The sequence below is a fragment of the Nelumbo lutea genome, chromosome 3, assembly GCF_056320005.1.
Source record: "Nelumbo lutea isolate HS-2025 chromosome 3, American lotus-T2T, whole genome shotgun sequence".
Lineage (NCBI taxonomy): Eukaryota > Viridiplantae > Streptophyta > Magnoliopsida > Proteales > Nelumbonaceae > Nelumbo > Nelumbo lutea.
Window position 1 is genome coordinate 58,488,301 of NC_142686.1, and position 24,111 is coordinate 58,512,411.

Here is a 24,111-nt window from a genome sequence, read left to right on the forward strand (position 1 = left end):
TTTACTTATTTGTTTTATTGTTTCAATGAATACAAGGGTAAATTTGAATTCAAATTTAAGCAAATATTTTGTTTTTGGGTAAAATAGTAAAATTCAATCATTTCAGATGTTGAAAAAATGTTCCAATAATATTTTATTTTCAAAGTATTAAACCAAAAAAGCTTTCACGCTGGTTTGACTTGAAATCTAAATAATAAATTTAGTACTACGCCATTAGGGTTTGAAACACATTTTATTGTTAGGAGATCCGGACTCTTTTAGCGGTTCGAATCTGAATATGAATGAAATCAACTTATGTGCAAATGCTAGCCAATAACGACCCCAACCCCACCTGACGAGCAGAACGGCCAAATGTCATCTCTCCATAACTCTAAAACCCCGGTTCTCTCTGTTTCAAACCCCTTTCTCGTTATATCTTTTCTCGTTATATCTTATCCACTCCCCCCCCCCCCCCGGCAAGAAAGAGAGGAAGCAGAAATGGCGTCTCTCTTATCCTACGCACCTCTTTCCTCAAAATATATTACCGGAAAAACTGGAAAATTCTCTAATCATACGGACTCCAACTTCTTCTCCACTTGCTCCCCGAGCTCTCGAAATGTAGTCGTTGTAGCTGCAATTTCGACTCCGGAGAAGAAGGCTAGGAGAAAAAAGCATGCCAAAGGCGATGATTCTGCTGCTTCTACTTCTTCCTCTTCTTCTACTGCAATATCGGCTGCCGAGAAAGGGCTGAGGCTTTCTTTCATGGAGGAGCTCATAGAACGTGCCCGAAGTCGCGATGTTGCCGGAGTTTCTGAAGTCATGTATGATATGATTGCCGCTGGACTCAACCCTGGTCCTCGATCATTTCATGGTTTGATTGTCGCCCATGCACTAATAGGCGATGACGAGGGCGCGGTAACCGTTGTTTCTATTCTCTCTTTTGTTGTGATTTGATTGTTATGTTGTATGAATAATGTACTGGGAAAAAATGGAAGTGGGAAAAAAAAACTTAAGATATTGATAAAAAAAAAAAACTTAAGACCAACCCTGTATTCATTGTTAACTCATGTCATAAATAAGATGAAATAAAGATAATAAAAATGGAAGAGGGAAGAGAACCAGTTGGGCAAAAAACAAAATCCCACATGCTCTCTCTCTCTCTCTCTCTCTCTGATAAATGGGAAAATGTTATGTTATAATATGTAAATGAAAAGGGAGGGCAAGGCACCCTCCACTATACAAGTATAACAAAAAATTCTCAAAAAGTATCACTATGCATTTTTCTCTCTCTTTATCTTTAAGCTAGAAATACCCAAACTACAAAACAGGCCCCCATGAGTCTGATATTAAAGTCTCTGAATAGTGGTACAACTAAATACTAGCATTTTAAGGGGGTTAACTATTATTGCATAACATATAATGGCATGCATAGTGCATCCATGGTGTATTCTGCAGACACTATTTTTTTGACCAGTAGAAAGTAATTTTATTAATGCAAACTTAAAGATTACAAGAGGGTGGGTGTAAAATCCACCCCAAACAACAAGAGTTTACATATTTACCCAAAATAATTGCTGTCTTAAAGCCCCTTGTTTGGCTAATGTGTCTGCCATTCCATTTTCTGTTGTTCTCACTTCTCACCCTTTAAAAGAAACTTTTAGCCCCTTATTAAGTTTTCAATCTCCCTAAATTTGTGCCAGGAAACCCAAGGGATTTCGGTACTGCATCTTGTCCAAGAGATGACCACTTGAGAGTCCCCTTCCATCTCTAGATTGTAGAAACCAATTTGTTTAGAAAACTTTAACCCCAGTAGTAAGCCGACCAGTTCTGTTGTCAGTGCATCATCATGCTCCAAAGTCACCACTCTTCCTTTTGGATTTTTGAAGACACCTCCTACTAGGGGTGTCAATGGACCGGTTTTGGGTTGGACTTTGTCCAAATCAAAATCCATTTGGACGGATTGGACGGACCAACAAGACATATTGAGTTTGGATGGACTGGATGGACCAATATGACATATTGGACTGGACCTGGTCCGTCCATAATGAATTTATATTAGATTGAGACAATATCTGGTCCATTGATAGAAGATAAGAACATAGGTGTCAATAGACCAGGTTTGAGTTGAAACCAATCTAAATTAACAGGAATTTAAATAGATTGTACAATCTTTGGACCAGTCCAAAATGGTCCAAAATATTCATTGGACTGGATTGGACTAGGTCCATTTATAATGGACTCACATTTGACTGGACCGGACTGGACTAAATCCTGTCCAATTGACACCCTACCTCCTACCCCTGCTAGTCCCATATTGCCTATAGATGCCAAGGGTTTTCATACCATAATTAGGTCCTGTTTAATGATTAAGTGGTTGTTAAAAGAAGTACTTGTTGCACTTAGAAGTACTTATTTTAACAACCACTTAAGGTTGTTTGGTGACCCACTTGCCAAATCACTTATTATGTTTTTAAACACTTATTGGGGTGAGGATGTTTGGTAAGCTATTTTCCCCATAAGTTCTTATATTGACACAAATGACAATTTTAGCCCTCACTTCACTCATACATATATACAAAAAAACCAAAAAAACACCAAACATGGAGGGGAAGAGTTGGGTGAACTAACCTCCTTGTCGCTGGTGGCTGGATAGTGAGATTGTTGCCGTTAAACTCTTCCAAAGTGCAGATATGTGAACATAACAAACACGGGAGTTTCAAGTTTTAAAAAACCCAAGAAAATGATTTAATGAGAAGAAAAACTTCACAAAATGGAAGAAAATGGCAAAACAACAGGTCCGCCGACCATTTTTCCTCACTGCCGTATGTCACCGATGGACCTGTAATTGGGTGCGCCACTACCTGGTTCGCTATGTTTGAATGAGGGGAGATGGAGGTAAAACCCTCATACGGGGGTATTTTGGGTATTAAAAGAAAAATACCAGAGACTAGTCCGTCCCATTCTATTGGAGAAGTACTTCTCCAAGAAGTGCTGAAAAAAATCCAACTTCAAGTCACTTTTTTAATAAGTACTTTTAACAAAAAGTATTTCATCCACACTTTTTTACCAAACACACACTTAATAACCACTTAATGTGTGGTCCCAACTCTTAAAAGAAGTACTTCTTAGAAGTGAAATCAAACAGGGGCTTAGTCTTTCCTTTTCTTGAGCTGAGAGTGCCACCTCTTTCTAAGTTCTCAAAATATCATTTGGTGAGAAATTTTGGAAAGCATCCAAAGTTTTCACCCACCGTGCGACTTTTATTTTAATTAAGTCAATGATTTCTACCTCAACCCTTCTCTTATCATTGAAAATTCTTCCATTCCTTTCTTCCCAAATGGTCCAGACCACAGTTGTCCTCATTGGTTTCCAAAGTAATCTTCCTCTTTTCTTTTTTTTTTTTTTTTTTTGATCAATACCTCCTATTTTCTTTGCCTGTATCAGGAAATTAGGATCAAAGAGGCCCCCACATCCTGAGGCACCCAAATAGAGAACAAAGATGCTTCGAAATATAAAGCACAAAAGAACAAAAGAGCAGGATATGAAAAAATGGCCAATAGTTTCATCATTGTCATTGCAAAGAAAAGACATGTAAGGGGGAGGGGCTTTTATTTGGCCTTCTTTTTTGCAGCACATCACAAGTGTTAATCTTTTTGAGAAAGACCTCCTAACAGAAGGCCTGAACTTTAGGAGGAATATGCTTTTTTCCCCCCCAATAAATAGGCTTGTACCAAATTTCTTTTACTAGGAAATTAACCCCCAAGGTATTTAGACTGCAGACACTTTTTTGAATCATGCCTGTAGTTTTTTGCCCCCACAATACACAAACACATGTTTAGTATATATTTACTATAATTTTTTTATGTATGTTGCAGTACAATCTATTTGTTTTATAGACAATTTATGTATTTCCTTTTTGTTACATATATGTTCCCTTTAATCAAGGATTAAAATATTGATATGCCCAATACCCTTAAGTGGGTATTGGTGTGTATTGATATGACTGATACAATTTGGTAACTATGAAAGGTTTTAAAAGGTATAAACGGTAGAGACAAGGCAGTTGGATCTCAGAGAGAGAGAGAGAGAGAGAGAGAGAGGGAGAGTCTATATATTGCCTTTTTATTACATATATTTTCCATGTATTTTCAACACAATTTATTTCTTTTATGGCCAATTTATATATTGCCTTTTTATTACATATACCCTTTTTAATTTAATATGGATCCTACGTTTTTTGAAATTTTATTTTGTACTTTGTTTTACACTTATAATTAGCTCTATTTAGATGAAATAATCAATTTATTTTATTTAGTTCATACATACACAACCACACACACACATACACACACATAAACTACTTTATAACATTAAACTAAAATTACTTATATTTTCATCATAAGAGGGCATTTGTTATAATTTCTTTATTTATTTCATAACTAGTTTATTTATAAAAATATATATTTAATTTATTTTATATATTCTTTTTAATCTTACTCCCATGCTTTTTTAAATTTTGTTTTGAACTTTCTTTTATGTTTTTAACCCATTTGCCTAAATGAAATGATCTGTTTATTTGATTTGTATATATTCTAGCCTATTTTTTTTTTTAATATAAGCTAACTTATAAATGTTTTCAGATTAATATATTCATTATATAAAATTTCTTTTTTTTTGATCAATTCATTATATAAAATATCTTTGTTGGTGCTAAATGATTTGTAAATGAGAGTGGTAAAAGAGACTTACAAATTTGTTTAAGTTTTATTGTATTGATAATATTTATTTATTATCTTTTGGTTTAAACAAAAATCTAACAATCACTTTTACTTCTTAGATTGGTGAGCTCTACTGCCTTATGTTATGGGTGAACATGATAGATTGAGATGTGGAATAACACTAAATGGAACAGAATGGTGAAGCAGGATTCATGTAACCAACCCCGTATAGTTGGGATGAGGCTTAGATTATGATGATGTCACAATGTGGAATAGCGCATTAAGACTCTTTTATTTGGTAAATTAGGGAGAAACAAAGAGATATTATGCATAGTTATCAAGGCAACGCCTAGGTGACAAGGTGCCCTTGGAGGCTTGCCTCGCCCAGTCACCAAGCAGTTTATCATATTATGTAATAAAATACTTTTATATTGTTATTTTTTGATATTATAATTATAAAATAGACATTATTAAAGATAAACTAATTTCTTTTAATATTTTTTTATTTGTTAGGGTTTAATCAACACAAACATTGCTAACTGCTGTATTGAACCCTCGATGACTTCAAAATCTGCACCAATAAGTAAGGGAAGAACTTAAAATTTTGTCTAATCAACACATTTTCTTTTCTTCTTTTCCTATAACAAAAATAGGGGTTCAGCCCCTATGTGTTTTGAATTTTCTTTCTTTTCTTCTTTTTCTTCTCATAAATATGTTGATTTTCTTGACTTAAACATGAAGTTTATAATTTTTTAATGAAAATTATGGATAGTTATTAAAGAAAGTTGGTTATGGAACCTAGGGAACTACCCTAGGATATGTGATTTTTTACTTAAAAAAATCCACTGCCTAGGCGACAAGGCGCCCCCTGTCGCCTAGCCTCACCTTGGCGCCTAGAAAACTACGATATTGTGGTTTAAGAAGGATATTAGGAATTAGGAGAAATTTTTGAGTGAAAATTGTTTGGTTTTATTTTTTTGATAAAGTAAATTGTTTGATTTTATTGGTGACTAACTAACTAATTATGTTTATTTAAAGTTTTTAGTGATAAAAAATTATGTTCATATGAATTTTTGAATCTATCACATATTTTTTTTTTCCTTTTAATTTTAATAGGCTGATTAGATGATGTGTGCCTCACCAATTTTGAGGTGAAAGGCAGTGAAGTGCATGTCTCATTATATTTGAGGCCTAAGCCTCGGATGATGCCTACATGGCAGTTGAGGCTAGGCATTTCAGCTATACTTTGCCTTGAGGTGTATGCCTCAACGGCTTTTTAAGCCATGGTTCAATGTGATCAAACAGATCCCCTATTTTTGCATTTGATCCATCTGAACCAACATATACCTCTAACCCATATACTTCTTGGCATTGGACCTTCTAGTTCCTTCCGTTCCATTCCTCTTTCTTGAGAAAGTACATTCTTTTTTGAAGGTTAGGACTTGGGATTTACACGAGTATTCACTATTCACTTGATGTTTTGTTATCTGAATTTCAGAGTTTACTCTTACTGGAGAACTGCTATACTCAATGCAGATGCAATCACTGCGAAGGGAGTTGAGTGCAGGGCTTCGCCCTAACCATGAAACATTTATTGTATTAATTCGTTTATTTGGATCCAAAGGACATGCTACAAGAGGGTTGGAAATTCTTGCTGCGATGGAAAAGCTAAATTTTGACATACGCCAAGCTTGGCTAGTTCTTGTTGGTGTGATATCTCTTTATCCTTTTGTTGCTTAAGCTATTGCTTTTATGCATGAAATTATATTCTTGGAAGCTGATCTTCTTTAATCAACTTGTTTAAACTAGAGGAGCTTGTCAGAAGCAATCATCTAGATGATGCAAATAAAGTGTTTCTAAGGGGTGCTAAAGGAGGATTGAAAGCGACTGATAAGCTATATGATCTGTTAATTGAGGAGGATTGTAAGGCTGGGGATCATTCCAATGCTTTAACTATTGCCTATGAAATGGAGGCTGCTGGGCGAATGGCAACCACTTTTCATTTTAACTGTCTTCTTAGTGTGCAAGTAAGTTAGAGCTATATGATCTGTTTGGCTGAGAAGTTTGAAGTTCTTTGGTTCTAATTATAGCTCTCATTTTCTTACATTTTACTGTTTAGCTAGTTTTTGCAGATAATTTTAGGGTTGGTTATGTCATGTAAACTGATCCTAATTATAGATATAGTCATTTAGTGACAGTTGGAGAGCAAGGTGAATGGGATTTTGGTTGAAGCAAGTAACTTTCTACTTTTTTCCATGGGTATTTGCTACACCATATTGGTGCCAGTGCCACAAATGTGCTTGTAATACAAGGCCAGAGAATCTGGTTCAAGAAGATCTCCTTACAAATGTTGTTTTTCTGATAGAGCTATCTTTGCAAAAAGCAGCAATAGATCATAATAAAAGCATGAAACAAATAAAAATACAGGCAGCCAAAAGATTAAAGAGGACAAAAAAGCCACTACTCCACACCCAAACTTAGAATTCTGGGGATCATTTTTTGGTTTCCCAGACTGATCATTGTACCAACTAAAATAGTTCCTTTCAGATGTCTATTATTTATGTGTTAAAATTCATAGTTTCACTGATAAATGACACAAAATTAAAGCTACCTTCATCTTCAGATCCTTCATGAGAATTCTATATCACTGAACAACATTTGGCTTTTTTTTTTTTTTTAAAGTAAAATAGAATATTTTTTTGATCAGTAACTGACCTTTTTATTAAAGCAAGTTAATGTTCAATTTTACCTACACCCATTGGAGTGATAAAAAGCTTTTATCTCCACAAATTCAAACTTTCCTTATACTTGCCTGGAAGATATGCTCTCTCCCCACCACTTTGTTGGGCTAATTTATCAGCCATACTGTTTGCTGTCCTTTGAACCCATTGGAATCTTCCATTTCTCTAGTCAGCCAAAACAACATTTTTAAGTCATTGCTATACCGCCAAGGAGCTGCATCCCCATTCTGTAGCCACTCCATCACCGGTCTTGAGTCTTTCTCAATAATTAGCTTGTTGGCATTCATCATCATCCTTGCCCTTTGTATCCTTTCCATAGTAGCCATGATCTCTGCCCTTAGAGAACCTCCCACTCCAATTGATCCTGAGAATACAGCCACTATAAGCCCTTTCTCCTCCCTAAAGATGCCTCTAATACCTTAAGGTCCTGGAATTCCCCTATTGCTTCTATCAAAGTTGAGCTTGACGAACCCTTCATTTGGGGGAGATCCAACTTCTGCAAATCAATGCCTTTTTGTTAGAAATCCCCGCCACCTCTCTCCACTTCCTTATGATGTCTACTGAAAAGGTTGAGAATCTCTCCAAAGATTGAATCCAATAAATCACTCTAATAGTGATGCATTCTATTATTGCCTCTAAAGTTCTTTCTTTCTCTTTGAAAATTGAAGCATTTCTTTCCTTCCATACCATCGAAATAATTGCAGCCCTAATGCATTTTCACATGATCCTTCCCCCTCTTCTTTTATTTTGAATTTTTCATCTTATATGAGCTTAACTATTTTTTTTTTTTTTTGTCTCCTCTTTTTTCTGGTGATTAGTTTTGCTCTGTTGGCCTTTGTTCTTGATAACACAATGATGTTAAAGGTCAACTAGTTTTCTTAATATACGAATTTACGAAATTAAATTGAGTGAAGTTACATATTTTACATTGGAAAATATTTAGTGTACCAACATTTTGATGACTGTTGGAAAACAAGGACAAATGCATTTGAGGAGACAATAAAACTAAAAATTACAGCAGGGTTGCCAAGTTCATTTTATTCTTCTTCACTTCTTGACTCTTGTAAATTGTAAAGTCTCTTTGAATATGAGGTTTTATTGTGTTGTTGGGGCAATAAATAAACCATGCATACTTGATCTCTTTTTTTGGATAGATCATGCATGCTTCATCCTTGCATCAATTGTCTTTTAATGGGTTGTACGCCTGCTGTTTCTGGCTCTTTGGATTGCACAAATAGAGTAATTTTTTTGCACATAGCACCAACTGAAATTGTTCTCATTTTGTGTAGGCTACCTGTGGGATACCGGAGATAGCTTTTGCAACATTTGAGAACATGGAATATGGAGAAGGTTTTCAGTTTTCATTCTTAACTTTGTGCATGAAACAAATCTGTTGTTCTGGAAGTAGTTTTAAGTTGAAGAGCACTATTTGTAAAATTGTTGTGATGGATTTTTATCTATTAAATAAAGAAGTGCCTGAGTTGTTTTTTCCCTTCTGGTTTCTGATAGGATGTAAATGTAAGGTAGATTCAATAATTTGTCTTTGGGAAATTATTTCTTTATTTTGCATTATCTTGTTTGAATGTATATGCCCATTGGTATTGCAATGTAAGTTGAAATATATAAAAGTTACCTTCATGCTGAAAGGCACTTAAAGATTGGCCCTGCTAAATAAGTAGTCATCTTACTTCTGGTATCAACTTATGGAATCTTTTTATGATTGTGGGGTAGTACAGTTCAATCCATGGAAGAACCTATAACACTCTGACTTCTGCTTCTTTTCTTTCTATACTAACAAATAATCCCTTATGTTTGAGACTCTGAGGTAAATAAACAATTTTTTTTTATAGTAAATAAAATTTCATTAAAAAAGAAGAACAGATAACACAAATAAATATTGGTGAAAAGCAATCACCTCCTACAAACAAAAGATCCCTCTCCAAACCCCACCTCTGACTGACAAGGATCAACAAATCCTGCTAAAGAAAAGATGACTACTTATTGCAATGTAAGTTGAAATATATAAAAGTTACCTTCATGTTGAAAGGCACTTAAAGATTGGCCCTGCTAAATAAGTAGTCATCTTACTTCTGGTATCAACTTATGGAATCTTTTTATGATTGTGGGGTAGTACAGTTCAATCCATGGAAGAACCTATAACACTCTGACTTCTGCTTCTTTTCTTTCTATACTAACAAATAATCCCTTATGTTTGAGACTCTGAGGTAAATAAACAATTTTTTCTTTATAGTAAATAAAATTTCATTAAAAAAGAACAGATAACACATATAAATATTGGTGAAAAGGAATCACCTCCTACAAACAAAAGATCCCTCTCCAAACCCCCCCTCTGACTGACAAGGATCAACAAATCCAGTCCCACCCAACCAATTGTACATGCACAGAAAACAACCATAAAACTCAACAAAGTACCACCATGACCAATCAACCCAAACAACTTCAAGAACCTTCACCACCATATCTAGAATTCACCTCAATGATTCAGATTGCCTTCTTCTACCTAAATAAAATTTGCCTCCACAAAAGTGTTTCATGACAGAGAAAGCTCCCCAATCTCTAACAACAAGACAAAAAACTAGACCAAAATATTATGACTCCTTACTACCTTTTTTTTCCATTCTAAAATCTAACTCCAAGAAAACTTTCCTTGCAAAACCTTCTCCTCTGAGAAAGAACAAACCCAGTTCCTTACTAAATTGATCCTCTTTTTCAACTATGACATCCTTATCCAACTTTTAGTTTGTTTCATGAACTCCATCCACAGGGGTGTCAAGTGTCAACACCATCTTCCTCTTGAGCCAAAACTGTCTGATATTTTGCTACCCTGGCACACATCCTCCTCCTAGATGTCTGAAGAAGCAACAAATAAGATTGAGTTATACATCCTAGGTTGATTATTGCCACCCTGTGACCAGCGTTCACATTTGTAACCTTTTCAAACTCCACTCTTGTCCCTATGAGACTCAGTTAGAAATGCCAACATCTTTTTTATTTAAGCCAAGAGTGATACTTAAAAATGTTTTACTCTAGCAAAGGTTCAAGTTGTTGAGTTTTAAAGTTATATTCCATAGAGTAAACTTGTTAATCAGATTAACATATATGTTGCATTAATTTTCTACTAGTTTCTATATTTTCAATTTCATTGCAGGAGTAGGTTTTGGGCGAGTTTAGAGCTGTGGATGTCCTCTTTCATTTCCCATCCAACAGCTGAACCTCTAGTTGCCCATGCATCTCCCCTGCAATAGTAGAACCTTTAGTAACAGTTACAGTTTTCCCTGTACTATGGTATCAAAATTGCTACCATGCTTAAGAAGTTGCTACCCTTTTGGTTTCATTAATCATTGTTATTCTTACATAATGCATATATGTGTTGGTATAAAAATTTATGGAAATTGATTATAAAAGAACAAGGAGATTTAAAGGTCCACTTTGATTTTTTAAGCAACACTGTCAGACCTAGACTGGACTGGATAATTGAACCATCTGAACCGCAACCCAGGGGCTATTCCTTGTTTTAGAAAGGCTGCTTTTTCAAAATTTTCAGAAACCAGTTGAATGTTGAATTACCGCCGAATCAGGTTATATTTGAGAGTTAATTCCAGAAAATGCATTAAGAAGGTTTGAAACCAAGCATTTTCTTTGTGAGCTAAAGTACAAACCACTAAAGCCACAGTTCTATGTGTTTAAAACCACTTGATTCATATGCTTTAAACATCTTTTTTTTTTTTTTTTTTTGTTACAAAATACATTTGAGGTGATTTAAAACAGCTTACATACATAAAAATGAGATATCTAACCATTAATCCACAACTAAAGTATATGTTAAAATTCTAGCTATATAATTATGACATCATGGGCCATTGCGTTGACCCAGCAGTCAGATGACCCATGATCCAGTGACTAAAATGGTTTTGTCTGGTTCGAGTATCACAACATTGTTTTTAACCAACTGGGTAGCCCCTTGCTTTTTAAAGGAGGGACTTATGTTAGCTTCAAATTAACCCAAAAAGAAAAGGCCTGCTTGCTGGTCCATTAAGTTGATAAGTCCTATCAAGTGGCCCTAAACAAAAAGGTTTATGAGTCTTTAAATCAGCCTAGCAATTATTTAAAAAAGAAAGACTAAGATGCAACCTGGTACATCTTAATAAGGTAGCCCCATCTTTCGTACATACTTGACCATCAAAGTATTGACAATCAGGAATCAGATTCTGTTTTGGCAATATGAGATTGGGTGTTAGAGGTGGTGCATGTTGGCTCTACTCAAGCTTGTAATCTAAGTTACATAAACCATTATTTTTCCTCTGTGGTGATGTTTTGCATTACCAATCCACTGTTTATTTAGGAGGGTTCTCTCCTTGTCTGTTTTCAGGAGTGGGATTTGGGATGGCTCATGGCTGTTAAAATTGTTGTATTCTTTCAAGGATACCTAGATGCTCATTACTTGTTTTGCATTGCAGATTATATGAAACCTGATACAGAGACATATAATTGGGTGATTCAAGCTTATACCAGGGCTGAATCATATGATAGGTAAAACTAACTTATTCATGATCAAGTTTCATTTATCGGACTGAATACTTTACAGACTTGAACTTGGAGTCTAGTCATTAATTTCAGTATGCTGTTTTTTTTCCCAGTAAGTTAAAACAATTTGTATGAAAATTCTTGAAAGAATCCTGATCTGTCCAAACTAGACAGCAGGGACAATACAAAGAGCAGCATAATGTTGACTGAACAAGAAAAAGTAAAAATAGGGCTTGCTTCTAGTGAACCTTGCTCTCTCCTCGTTGATCCCTATTGTCGAGTCCATGTTTCTTTTTTTTTGATAATAAATAACAAAGAAAAAAATTATTAAGAAGTAATAGGATTACAAGAGAGGTGATAAGGTATCACACACAAAAAAATGAAAGCAACCAAGGTTCCCAACACCACCATAAGCTTTCCATGCCCCCAACAAGGTAAATCATACCAATCAGAAAATGCAAAAAACCCTAAGAGTACAAAGAAATCAAAATTCTGCCCCCCATCTTACAATAATGGCATCACACATCATCAAACTATCAACCCCTCAAAAGATCAATAAGTAATGTGATGGCTAAGTCAGATACACCTTCGAAGCCTTCCCAACTAGTTAGTACTGAAGCTGGGGATTTGGAGAGGTACCAAATGGATAATGGTTCTGGAACTCCTGTTACTAAAACGCACAGCCTTCTGGTAACCTCGAAAACTCCGTTGATTTCATTTTTGATGCCAATTTGTGTGTTGTTGGTCCTACAGTTTCATTGGATCCCATCAAGGCTTCGATTTGCCCATGAATTTGCCGGAAGAAGGAGAGGTGAGTAGGGGATTTGGAGATGTAGGTGGTGCGAAAGAGATAATGGGAGAGACTAAGAAAGAAGGGGTGGGTGAGGCTGAGGCTAGGGGTGAAAAAATGCTGGAGACTAAGGAAGGAGCAAGGACTGATAGAGGGATGGGTACAGAAGGGAAAAAAGAAACCATCGAAAGGATTCAATCCCAAGAAGGTAAGTGTGATGAGGAGGCTGGAAGGGTCTTAGTTGAGGGGAAGGAAGAAAAGGAGGCAGGGAATAGTAAAAAAAGCCAAGAAGATCAGAGCATAAAGGACCCGGTGGTGGTTTTGGCTGCTAAAATGGGGTTGAAAGTGGAAAAAATTAAGGAAAAGGAATATCAAAATAAGGAAAGTAAAGAAAAAAGGGGTAAGAGGAGAAGAAAGCTAACTGAAGTTGAAAAACTCATTAGTGATATGGAAGGGGATAAGGAATTCAGTGCTAGGGGAGGGAAAAGGAGAGGGTTGGGGTCTCTAGGCTAGGGCAGGGCTGGGGTCAATATTTGATGTGATCACGAAGATTATTAGCTGGAATGTAAGGGGATTAGGAAAATCCACAAAAAGAGTAGTAGTCAAAGAGGTGTTGAGGAAGGAGAGACCGGATTTCGTTCTAATTCAAGAATCCAAACTGCAGGAAGTAGACAAGAAGTGGATAAGAAGCTTGTTGGGAGAGAGGAATATTAACTGGAGCTTTGCTCCCTCTTGGGGTGCATCGGGGGGCATTATAACAATGTGGAGAGAAGTAGTCCAATGTTTGGAAGAATTGGTAGGCCATTTCTCAGTTTCTATTAAGTTGAAAGGTGTACAAGACGGTTTTGGACGGGTTCTCACGAATGTCTATGAGCCAAACTCATATAAAGAAAGGAAGAAATTATGGGAGGAGCTTGGGGACATTAGGGGCCTCTGGGATGGACCTTGGTGTTTAGGGAGAGACTTTAATGTAGTAAGGTTTGTGAGTGAGACAACCGGAGGTAGACAAAGAACTACAATGAGTATGAGAAAGTTCAATTCTTTTATTGAATCTTTTGAGTTAAGAGATATTCCTTTGGGGCAATCTTGTTATACTTGGTCAAACCTTCAAACATCCCCTATTCTTTCCAAGCTTGATAGGTTTTTAGTTTCACATGACTGGGAAGAGCATTGGCTAGGGATAATTGGGAGAAATTTACCAAGAATCACCTCACCCCTTCTTTCTCTCCCATTATCTCTTTCGCACCACCTACATCTCCTAATCCCCTACTCATCTCTCCTTCCGGCAAATTCATGGGCAAATCGAAGCGTTGGATGGGATCTGATGAAATTGTAGGACCAACAACACACAAATTAGCATAAAAAACGAAACCAATGGAGTTTTCGAGGTTACCTAAAGGCTGAGATGAAAGAATGACTTGCGTTTTAGTAACAGGAGTTCCAAAACCAATATCCATTTGGTACCTCTCCAAATCCCCAGCTTCAGTACTAACTAGTTGGGAAGGCTTTGAAGGTGTATTTGACTTAGCCATCACATTGGTTATACCCCCACCCAGAAATCAAAGTTCTACCCCCACCCAAAAATCAAAATTCCCAATGTACTTCATGTCAGGATTTCCTCTAGGAGCTTGGGGAAAAGAAGAAGGATCATTTGGTTAGTTGGGAAAAGGTGAGGAAATTGAAAGACGAAGGGGGTTTGGGAACATGGAATGTTAGACTTAAGAATCAGGCTTTGCTTAGCAAATGGCCTTGGAGGTTTCCAAAAGAAAATGAGAAATTATGGCACAGTGTGGTTGCAAGCATTCATGGCATGTCGAGCAACGGATGGGATGCTAGATGTCTTCATAGGGCTAACTTGGCTGCTCCTAGAGGTGTAAAGTGGGTTGTGCCATCTTCCTTGGTGGAAATTTTGGGGGCCGGCCTGGGCCGGGCCGGGCTGTAGGCCGTGGTGTGGGCTTGGACCGTGCTAGGCTGGGCCACAGGGCGGGCCTTGGGCCTAGGCCGAATCGGGCTGCATGGTTTTTATTTTTTTTTAAATTTTGATTTCTTTTGTAAGTAAAGTTGTAAAACTAAAATATTTAACTTTCCTATGAACTTTGGGAATTCGGAACTATTTAAAAAATTAAGAAATGAGAAATCTAAGTTATTTAATACATAAATGAAAAAAAATACTTAACCAAATTGAAATAAGAATGATGGAATAACAAATTGGAAGAAAAATAGGAATTTTATTTCATTTAAATTTGAATGGTACAAATTAGTGAATTACAAATACAATGATTGGATCATTGCATACTTGGGTGAATGAAATATAAAATTGGAATAAATTAATAAAATATAAAAAATACAATATGGTTACAAATTGAAAATACAAAATTATATTGTTAAAAAATTAAAAAAATATATCAAATAAATTAAATAAAATTTATAAATTTTACAATAATTTGAAAAAATGAAAAATTCTACAAGTACTCGTCATCTGCTTCAGGTGAAATGTTCGGTGTTGTATCATGCCCTCCCTTGTTTTGTAATCTATCTTCTGCATCTAGCCAATCCTTGAAGCAGATGCACATCTCTATGCTCTCATCGTTCATACAGCTTCTTTTGTCATCCAACACCCTGGTACCTGCAGTAAAACAAGATTCCGATGGAACTGTAGACATCGGAGGAGTTAGTAGATCACGTGCCATGGCGGCGAGAACCGGATAATTTTTCGAGTGTTCACTCCACGAGGCTAAAATATCAAATTTTTTTGATACTATCATGCCCTCCCTTGTTGTAGAACTAGTAGATTTCTGCCTTCTACTTATTAAATAAAAAAGCTTTTCTCTTATACTATTGGGTTCAAAGTCAAAAGGAGAAGAAGAAGATGAACAAGTTGTAGGAATATTTCCCACAACTTCAGATTCATACAAGCTGTACATTTCAAATATTAAATTATTAATTTCTTCTTTTTTATTTCCTATATCAATATTCATATTTTCATAGTATGTTTGAAGTAAAATATCTAAACCATCTTTCGTAATCCCAGGGTCTAATATTGTAGCTAAACAATAAAGGGGAGAAATGTTCTCCCAATATTTTTTAAATTTATTTTCCATAATTTCAACAATACATTGAAATTGTGGATTATTTCTATATTTGGCAAAACAATCACTAATTACCATTAATTGATACGGTAAATTACAACTAGTTGGATAATAAATTCTAGATAATTCGTTTGTTGCATCATAAAGATGTTTTAAAATATCTCTTACACAGACTGCCATTTCCTAGTCTTCCTCAAATATCATATCATTACGCAATTTTAAATTATAAAAATCAGAAAGAATTTGTTTATGAGATATACAACTTTCTAACACAGCATAGGTAAAAGTGGAGGAAATGAAAAGGTCTAGGAAGAGAGGTTTCATTTGTAAATTGGATCTTGAAAAGGCCTATGATTTGGTGGACTGGGAGTTTCTATTAGAGGTTATGCGAAACTGTGGATTTGGGGACAAGTGGTGTAGTTGGATTTTTGGGTGTATCAGTACTTGTCATTACTCTATTTTGGTAAATGGTATCGTGAGGGGCTTTTTTCCAACTTGTGATTAGGGGGGTCAGGACTAAGGGGATCCACTCTCACCCTTCCTTTTTACCTTAGTAGCTGATGTGATTAGTAGGATCATTACTAAGGCTGACAGTGAAGATGCCATTAGGGGTTGGAGAATAGGGAGACACCAAGTCTTCGTCACCCACCTATAGTTTGCAGATGACCTAATGATCTTTTGTGAAGGAGGTTTTAGCAAAAAGGTAGCAAACTTAAAGGATCTAATCAAAGGATTTGAAAGTATTTCTAATTTGAGAGCAAATTTGGAAAAGAGCTACATAGCGGGTATAAATTTGGAGGTAGGGGAGGTCGAGGCTATTGCGGAGTGTCTTGAGTGTTCCACCTCTGCTTGGCCTATGTCATACTTAGTGCTTCCTTTAGGGGCAAATCCTAGGGAGAGTAGATTTTGGACCCCTATGATAGAAAAGTTTGAGAAGAGATTAGCCTCATGGAAGAGGAATTATGTCTCTTTAGGAGGGAGAATTACCCTAATAAGAGCTACCTTGGCTAACTTACCTACCTATTTTTTGTCTGTATTTAGGATACTAGTTAGGGAAGCTAGGAAACTAGAGAAGTTGATGAGAGATTTTTTATGGGAGCCAGGACAAGAAAAAAAGGATCATTTGGTTAATTGGGAAATTGTGTGCAGAAGTAAAGAAGAGGGGGGTTTGGGACTTGGGAGGGTAACTAGAAAAAAACAAGCTCTGTTAGGGAAATGGTTGTTGCGATGGCCATTTGAAAGAGAGAGATTGTGGCATGAGGTGATGAGAAGCATTCATTGGAGGTTAGAGAATGGATGGGATGCTGGTGTCTCAAGGAAAGCCAACTTAGCAGCACCTTGGAAGGCCATTCACAACACCCTTCCTCAATTCCTCAATTTTATCAGGTATGAAGTTTGTTCTGGCAACACTGTTCATTTTTGGGAGGATATTTGGGTAGGAGACACACCTTTAAAGGATCTTTTCCCTTCGCTTTTTTCTGTTTCTTTGTACAAAAAAGAGGTGGTCTCAAAATTTGTCTCACCTTTGGGAACACCCTTAGATCCTATTTGTGATTTTGGGTTTCGTAGAGGACTTAGGGATGATGAAATTGAATCTCTTTTTGTTTCGGTTGGTTGTCCTAATCAGGTTTGTTTGGATCCCTTCAAGCCAGATAAGAGGGTATGGACTCCTATACCCAATGAAACCTTCACTTGTGCTTCTTTCTTCAAGTCCATCTCTCAACTTTCTACTCACCAACCCTTTCCGTCAAAAGAAATTTGGTGCAAGCCTGTTTCCCAAAAAATTATGGCGTTTTGTTGGAAAGTATTCCATGGGAAAGTAAACACTCTAGATAACCTACAAAAGAGAAGATCTTTCCTCTGTATTTCTTCTAATTGGTGTATCTTCTATAGAGCTCACAGTGAGGATTGTTACCACCTATTAATATCTTGTCCCTTTTCTGCAGGCCTTTGGGCTTGGCTACTTTCGTTGTTTGGGAGTAGTTGCAGTCTACCAACAGAAGTTCTCATGCTCTTCAACCATTCTACCTTTTATTGGCCTACAAAAATAGGGAGAATTATGTGGAGATGTGCTCGTATTGCTTTTATTTGGACTCCTTGGGGAGAACAGAATATTAGAATTTTTCAAGAAAAGGAAGGATTAGTCAGGAGTTGAAAGACTGCGTGTTAAATAGGGCAATGCCTTGGCTGAAGACCTTGGAAATCTTTCATCAATTCTCCTTTAATGACCTTTGGAGAAATTGGTCAACAGTAGCGAAGTGTTCATCCCTAAAGGACAAATCAATTACAAGCTGGTTCCTCCATCCGAAGGCTCACTGAAGTTGAACTTTGATGGAAGTAGCATGGGTAATCTAGGATTATTTGGAACAGGGGGTGCTTTGAGAAATGAGAAGGGAGATATTTTGTTGTTCTACTCAGGTCCCTTGGGAATTGGGGACTCCATCAGGGCAGAACTTTTAGCTACTGTTCAAGGGGTGCAATTTGCAAACCAGATGGGGGTACAACACCTAACAATCCGAGGGGGGTTCCAAAGTGATGGTGGGTTGGTTGAAAAATCTTGAAGAGGCTATGTGGCGTTACAAGAATGAAATGAAGAAATTTAGTTGGTTGACAAGGAATATGTTGGTCACTGTACAGTGGGTGGGGAGATCAACAAATACTTTGTCAGATGTGTTAGCTAAGCAAGGGGTAAATAGGGAAGAATTGTTTTGGGCTCAGTTGTGATTCTTGCTTTTCTTTCCTAGTTTACTTGTAAGATTCAAGGAGGGGTTGCAGCTCGCACTTCTCCTTGGGATGTTGTATGAACTCACTCTAAATCTGCTTCTGAATTAATAAATTTATCATCATTCATAAAAAAGCATAGCATAGGTAGAATTCCACCTATGCTTTACATCTAATATAAAATGCTTATATTTTAAACCACAATTTTTGCATAAATATTTAAATTCTTGTTTTCTTGCCTCTGAACTTTTTATATATACAATTTCTAATTTTTGAAATATGATTTGAATTAATATTCAAGGCATCTTGAATATATAAATTTAAGATGTGACATGCACGTCTAATATTAAATAATTTACCATTTAAGCATGGTTTTAATTGAGATTTTAAAATATTTATTGCAGAACCATTATTGCTAGCATTATCAAAACTAATAGAAAATAATTTGTTTTCTATTCTATAAGCATGCAAAGTATTTAAAATACTTGCAGCAATAGCTGGGCCACTATGTAGCCATTCAAGCCTAGTAAAACTTAAAATTCTTTTATTCAAAAGCCAATTTTCATCAATGAAATGGCTGGTAACACAAATATAATTAATATTAAATTTGGATGTCCAAACATCTAAAGTAATTGCAACTTTAGAATTAAGATTTGCTAACAAAGAAATTAACTTTTGTTTATGAATAAAATTTTTTAAAGCATCAGTTCTTATAGTATTCCTAGAAACTTTTTTATATTGTGGGTTTACAAAACTATGCAACCATTTTTCTAGCTTTGGATCTTCAATTAACATAAATGGTTGTTATGCTTTATAAAAAAAATGGTTATTATGCATGTACAATATACTTAGCAAGTTCTTGTCTCATTTTTTCTTGTGAATATCTAAAATGACCAAAACTAGTCTGCCTCCCAGTTTGTGTTTGGGCTGTTTCTCTCCCTTCATCTTCTTCTCGCTTGTGTGAGCAGATGTTTGCTTAAATGACTCGTACCACCCTTGCTACAATAACTAAAGTCTTTCCTACATTTTTGGCAAACGACCCTTTCCCCTTCCCCTCAATATCCTCTACTTTGAAAACTTTCCAAACCGGGCTACTCAGCTTAGAAGCCTTCCTTTTTCCCCTAGTATCACTACTACCGGGGGTGAAAGTTCCACTTCCATCGACATCAAAAGCATCGGCATTAGTGCTAACACTAATACTATCGTGATGCGATTGAATGTCATCCATGGCGAACATGTTGGGGAATCGGTTTTGAGAAGGGCTGGCCATTTTTTTTTAATTCTAAAAAGATAAAAATTAATCTAATTCGACTTACCTAGATTGTCGGTTGAAAATCCCAACTTGATTTCAACGATTGAAGCCTTTCAACGTCCAAGCCTCTCGAATTGAGATACTTGAGCTGGTTGAGCAAGCCTTCTTATTGAAAGTCGAAACTTTGATAAAGTTGAGACTTGAGAATTGGAGAATGCAGAATCAAACAATCAACTAATCAAAATTTCTCAGATTGCAGATAATTGAGAATGTACGAGTATGAGAGAGAGAGAATTAAGAGAATTGTTGAATTGGTGCGATGAGAATGGTGGAGGATAGGGCTATTTATAGGAATTGAACATAATTCAATTGCCCAAAATACCCAAAAAACTATCTGTTATTTAGTTGTTGGGAGGGGTATTTTGGTCATTGTAAAGTTACTTATAACGTTACCCAAAATGCCCCCTAAACTAGTCGTTATATAGCTGTTGAGGGGGCATTTATGTTATTTTTTCAATCCCCCATAAGCAAAATATAGAAATAACCTCATAATATGGCTATTTATAACTGTTGAGGGGGGGTGTATTTCTGTAAACCTCCCCAAAAGTTGAAGCTAGCCGTTGGGCCTCATTGGGAGGGGAGCCCAATGGCTATATTCCCGGGCGGGCCGAGCGTGGCCCGTTACAGGCCTGGCAAGCTGTGCTTCATGTTGTGCTGAGGGCTGGGTCGTGTTGGCACGCAGGCCGCGGACGACAGCAGCCGTGCTGTGTCGGCCCATGGGCCTTGAACACCCGGCCTAGCACGACACGGACCTTCGTGTCGGGCCTGGCATGACCTGTTAGCCGTCGTGCCGTGCCGGGCCGGGCCGGTCCAAAATCGTGCCGAGCCATGCTGGGCCGTGGGCAGCCCGACCCGATTTACACCTCTAGCTGCTCCCTGGAAGGCCATCCATGATGTTCTCCCTACATTCCTAAATTTTATCTAGTATGACTTGTCCACTGGTAAATCAAATTTTGTGAAGATGTGTGGGATTTGGGATATTCCTTTGGGTGAAAAATTTCCTTCTCTTTATGACCTGTCCAGGTTTAAAAGTAAGTCTATTTCTGAGTTCCTAAGTCAACCAGTTCACCTTCCAGGGTTGAATTGGAACTTTGGATTTAACAGGAACCTTAGAGAGTCTGAACTTCTTGCAGTGTCCGAGCTGTTAGGATTGTTGAGTTCAGTTTATTTGGGGGAAGGGGGGTCAGATTCTAGAATTTGGGGTCCTAATGCCGAAGGGTCCTTTTCTTGTAAATCGTTTCTACATTCGATGGTTGCCACACGATTTTCTTCTCATTTTCCAGTCAAAGAAATTTGGTGCCCTCCCATCCCCCCTAAAGTCAGTGCTTTTTGTTGGGAAGTTTCTCATGGTTGTATTGACACCTTTGATGTTCTTCAAAGAAAAAGGCCAAACTGGTGCTTGTCCCCTAACTGGTGTGTACTGTGTAAATTGACTGGTGAGACTGTTTTCCACCTTCTTATATCTTGTCCTTTTGTCAGTTTTATTTGGAATTGGTTTACTTCCCTTTTTGGGTGCAGGTGGTCCTCTCCTGACAGGGTGGAAGGCTTATTCAGCCCTAATGGTATCAGTGGTATGACTAGGTGGGGAATGATTCTTTGGAAATGCACTAGAGCAGCAATACTTTGGACCATCTGGGAGGAAAGAAATGATAGGATATTTGAAAGTAAAGAAAAATGCAAGGATGCTTTACTTGAAACAATAATATTGAGGGTGGTTCATTGGGTAAAAACTTTGAAGCTGTTTTCAGCTTTTAAGGTTGAAGATTTTTTCAGGGTAAAAAGTTTGAAGCTTTCAAGGTAAAAAGTTTGGTCCTCACCCAACCCCTTTGAGTTGATCGAAAGTGGACCAGGTTGCACATTGGACTGCCAATTTCCCACATAGCTGTCTCTGTCTTGATTCTCCCGATCATAGTGTGATGTGTTGGTTTTATTCCCTCTTAAAGCTCTATTACTGCTCTTCTGTTTCTTCATTCAGTTTTTCCTATTCCCCGTCCCCTGTTGATTGCTATGGCTTCTCACTGATTTGAGTGATGGGCGACAAATATGCACACAGTAACATTTTGAGACCCATGTGATCCCTGTTAAAGTCTTTAAGAATCAAGATGGGCCCTGCTGATGAATGAAGAGGGAAACCATTAAAGGCAAAATCTAGGACACGATTTCTATTCAACCAGGAATGGGAGATAATGTTTGAAGGATTGATACAGGAGATTCTTGCTTTCTCAATTTCAGATCATAAACCAATCTTATTAAGGGAGTTCATGAGGCTGAAGTGGCCCAAGCCTTTTAGATTTGAGAGTATGTGGATGGGGCATCCAAATTTTTTGGAGTTTGTGGAGTGGAGATGGAATTCATATGAGGTGGAGGGTTCAGCTAGGTACAATTTCATGAAGAAACTAAAGCTTCTAAAGAAAGATTTAAAGAGTTGGAGTGTCCGAATTTTTGGGAATGTTGAGAGGAGAAAGAAAGAGGCTATGGATAGAATGTCTAGGCTGGACAGGTTGGATGAGGACAATCTTTTTCAAGCGGGTAGGTTGGAGAGAGAGAGGCTGGAAGAGGAGCTGGAAAAGTTAATCCATTTTTGAGGAAATTTCATGGAGGCAAAAGGTGAGAATTCAATGGCTTTTGTAGAGAACACTGATGTGGGCCCCATGGCTGTGGTCCCCACTGTGTTCGTATGATAGCACATGTAACCTTTGTTAGTTATGTTAGTGTTAGTTGGTAGTTTTCTTAGACAGCTTGTTATTTCAGTTTATTATTTGTTTTATTTGCCATGTAAGCATTAAGGGCAATTCTGCCCTTTCCTACATTTAGTGAACATAACCTATAAATATTGAGAGAGTGGCGGCGGCAGATTCATTCGATCTGTCCCTCCTTCCAAAACCCTTGTGTACTTCTGCTTTCTTCCCCTTTCTTCTCCATCTTTCTTCTACTTTTCTCAATCCAAAATCTTTTGGAATTCAAGACTGACTTTAGTCTTGATTGACTACTTGGTATCAGAGCGTATTTAGGGTTTCTCATGTGAGTCTAGTCCAGCCGACCACATGAGAACTGTCTAGGGCTGGAACCTTACAAAGGACTGTTCGTTGGATGATTCTTGGAGGTTACCAGAAAAGTTTAGCAGCTGTCCGAAGACTTGTAGAGGCTTGGAGAGTGTTTTGGTAATTAGGAAGAATCAGAGAAGGTTAGGGTTCAGGCCACGATTGAAAGTAGTGATCAAAGTTTTCTGGGTAAGTCTTTATTTTTCCCTTGAGATTGCTGTCAGTCAATATAGGTTGGACCTATCTAGGAGGAGTGGCCGAACTCTCCTATTTTTTTTCTCAGAGGTGATCAGTTTTTTTTTAGTGTTTGTCATTAACCCTACGACTAGACTTGACTGTGAATTCTTTTGGAAGGTGCAGCTGAGCACTGTTTATGTTCTCACAAAAGTTTTCCTAACCCTACGATTAAAACCCTAATTCTGCTTCAGCATTACAGATTGCTTTCTAAGTGGTTTTCAGACCTGTTTTGGCTTCCGAGCCTGTTTTGGAGGTGAGAACTGTTATCGGACTGCTTGTATTCTGATTGCCGATTGGTTTCAGATCAGATCTGAACTGATTTCATACAGATTTCTGATTGTGATCAGTTGTATTAGTGCTGTTTTCTATTGCAGTAACCCTAATAGTTCTTAACTATTGATTCTTAACCAAGAATGGAGTTCAAAAATCAGGGAGGTGTTTTTGGGAACAACAGTTCTGATAGTATGTCTGAGACTGCGTTTCAGATTACAACCGTGAGATTTGACAGATCCAATTACTTGGAATGGGCCCAATCAGCCATGATGGCTATTGGGAGATGTGAAAGAACCTTCCAAGGAGGACCCAATGTATACCAAGTGGGTTAAGGAGAACTACTTGGTTATGACATGGCTGTGCAACTCTATGCAGTCACATATCATCCGAAATTACTTGTGAGCAAAGACCGCCACGAAGATATGGGATGTCATGAAAGAGACATACTCTCAACCCCTTAATGTTGCTAGAGCCTATGAACTGAAGTGTAAGGTGAATACCTTAAACAAGGAGAGAAACCGGTCTCTGTTTATTTCTCTAACTTGAAATCTCTGTGGCATGAAATGACCACTGGAGAATCTTGAGTGGGAAAGTCCAAAGGATGCACAAACCCATAGAAAGCAAGTCGAGACCAATAGGGTGTTTGAATTTCTGGCTGGCCTGAA

The 24,111-nt window shown here is 37.2% G+C and overlaps 1 protein-coding gene across 2 annotated transcripts in view; it reads left to right on the plus strand.

The window, feature by feature from the left end:
- Positions 1–222: 222 nt before the first annotated feature.
- Positions 223–24,111, plus strand: part of PTAC3 (plastid transcriptionally active 3) — a 104,540-nt gene continuing 80,651 nt past the window's right edge. Inside the window, exons 1-5 of one of the 2 annotated variants that reach the window (XM_088978851.1) lie at positions 223–894; positions 6,234–6,405; positions 6,507–6,724; positions 8,728–8,788; positions 11,917–11,989. In XM_088978851.1, coding sequence (XP_088834977.1) covers positions 352–894; positions 6,234–6,405; positions 6,507–6,724; positions 8,728–8,788; positions 11,917–11,989 — 1,067 coding nt within the window. In that variant the 5' untranslated portion in view covers positions 223–351. Of the gene's footprint in view, positions 895–6,195; positions 6,406–6,506; positions 6,725–8,727; positions 8,789–11,916; positions 11,990–24,111 lie in introns of both variants that reach the window. The other variant, XM_088978852.1, reaches the window with a different exon arrangement.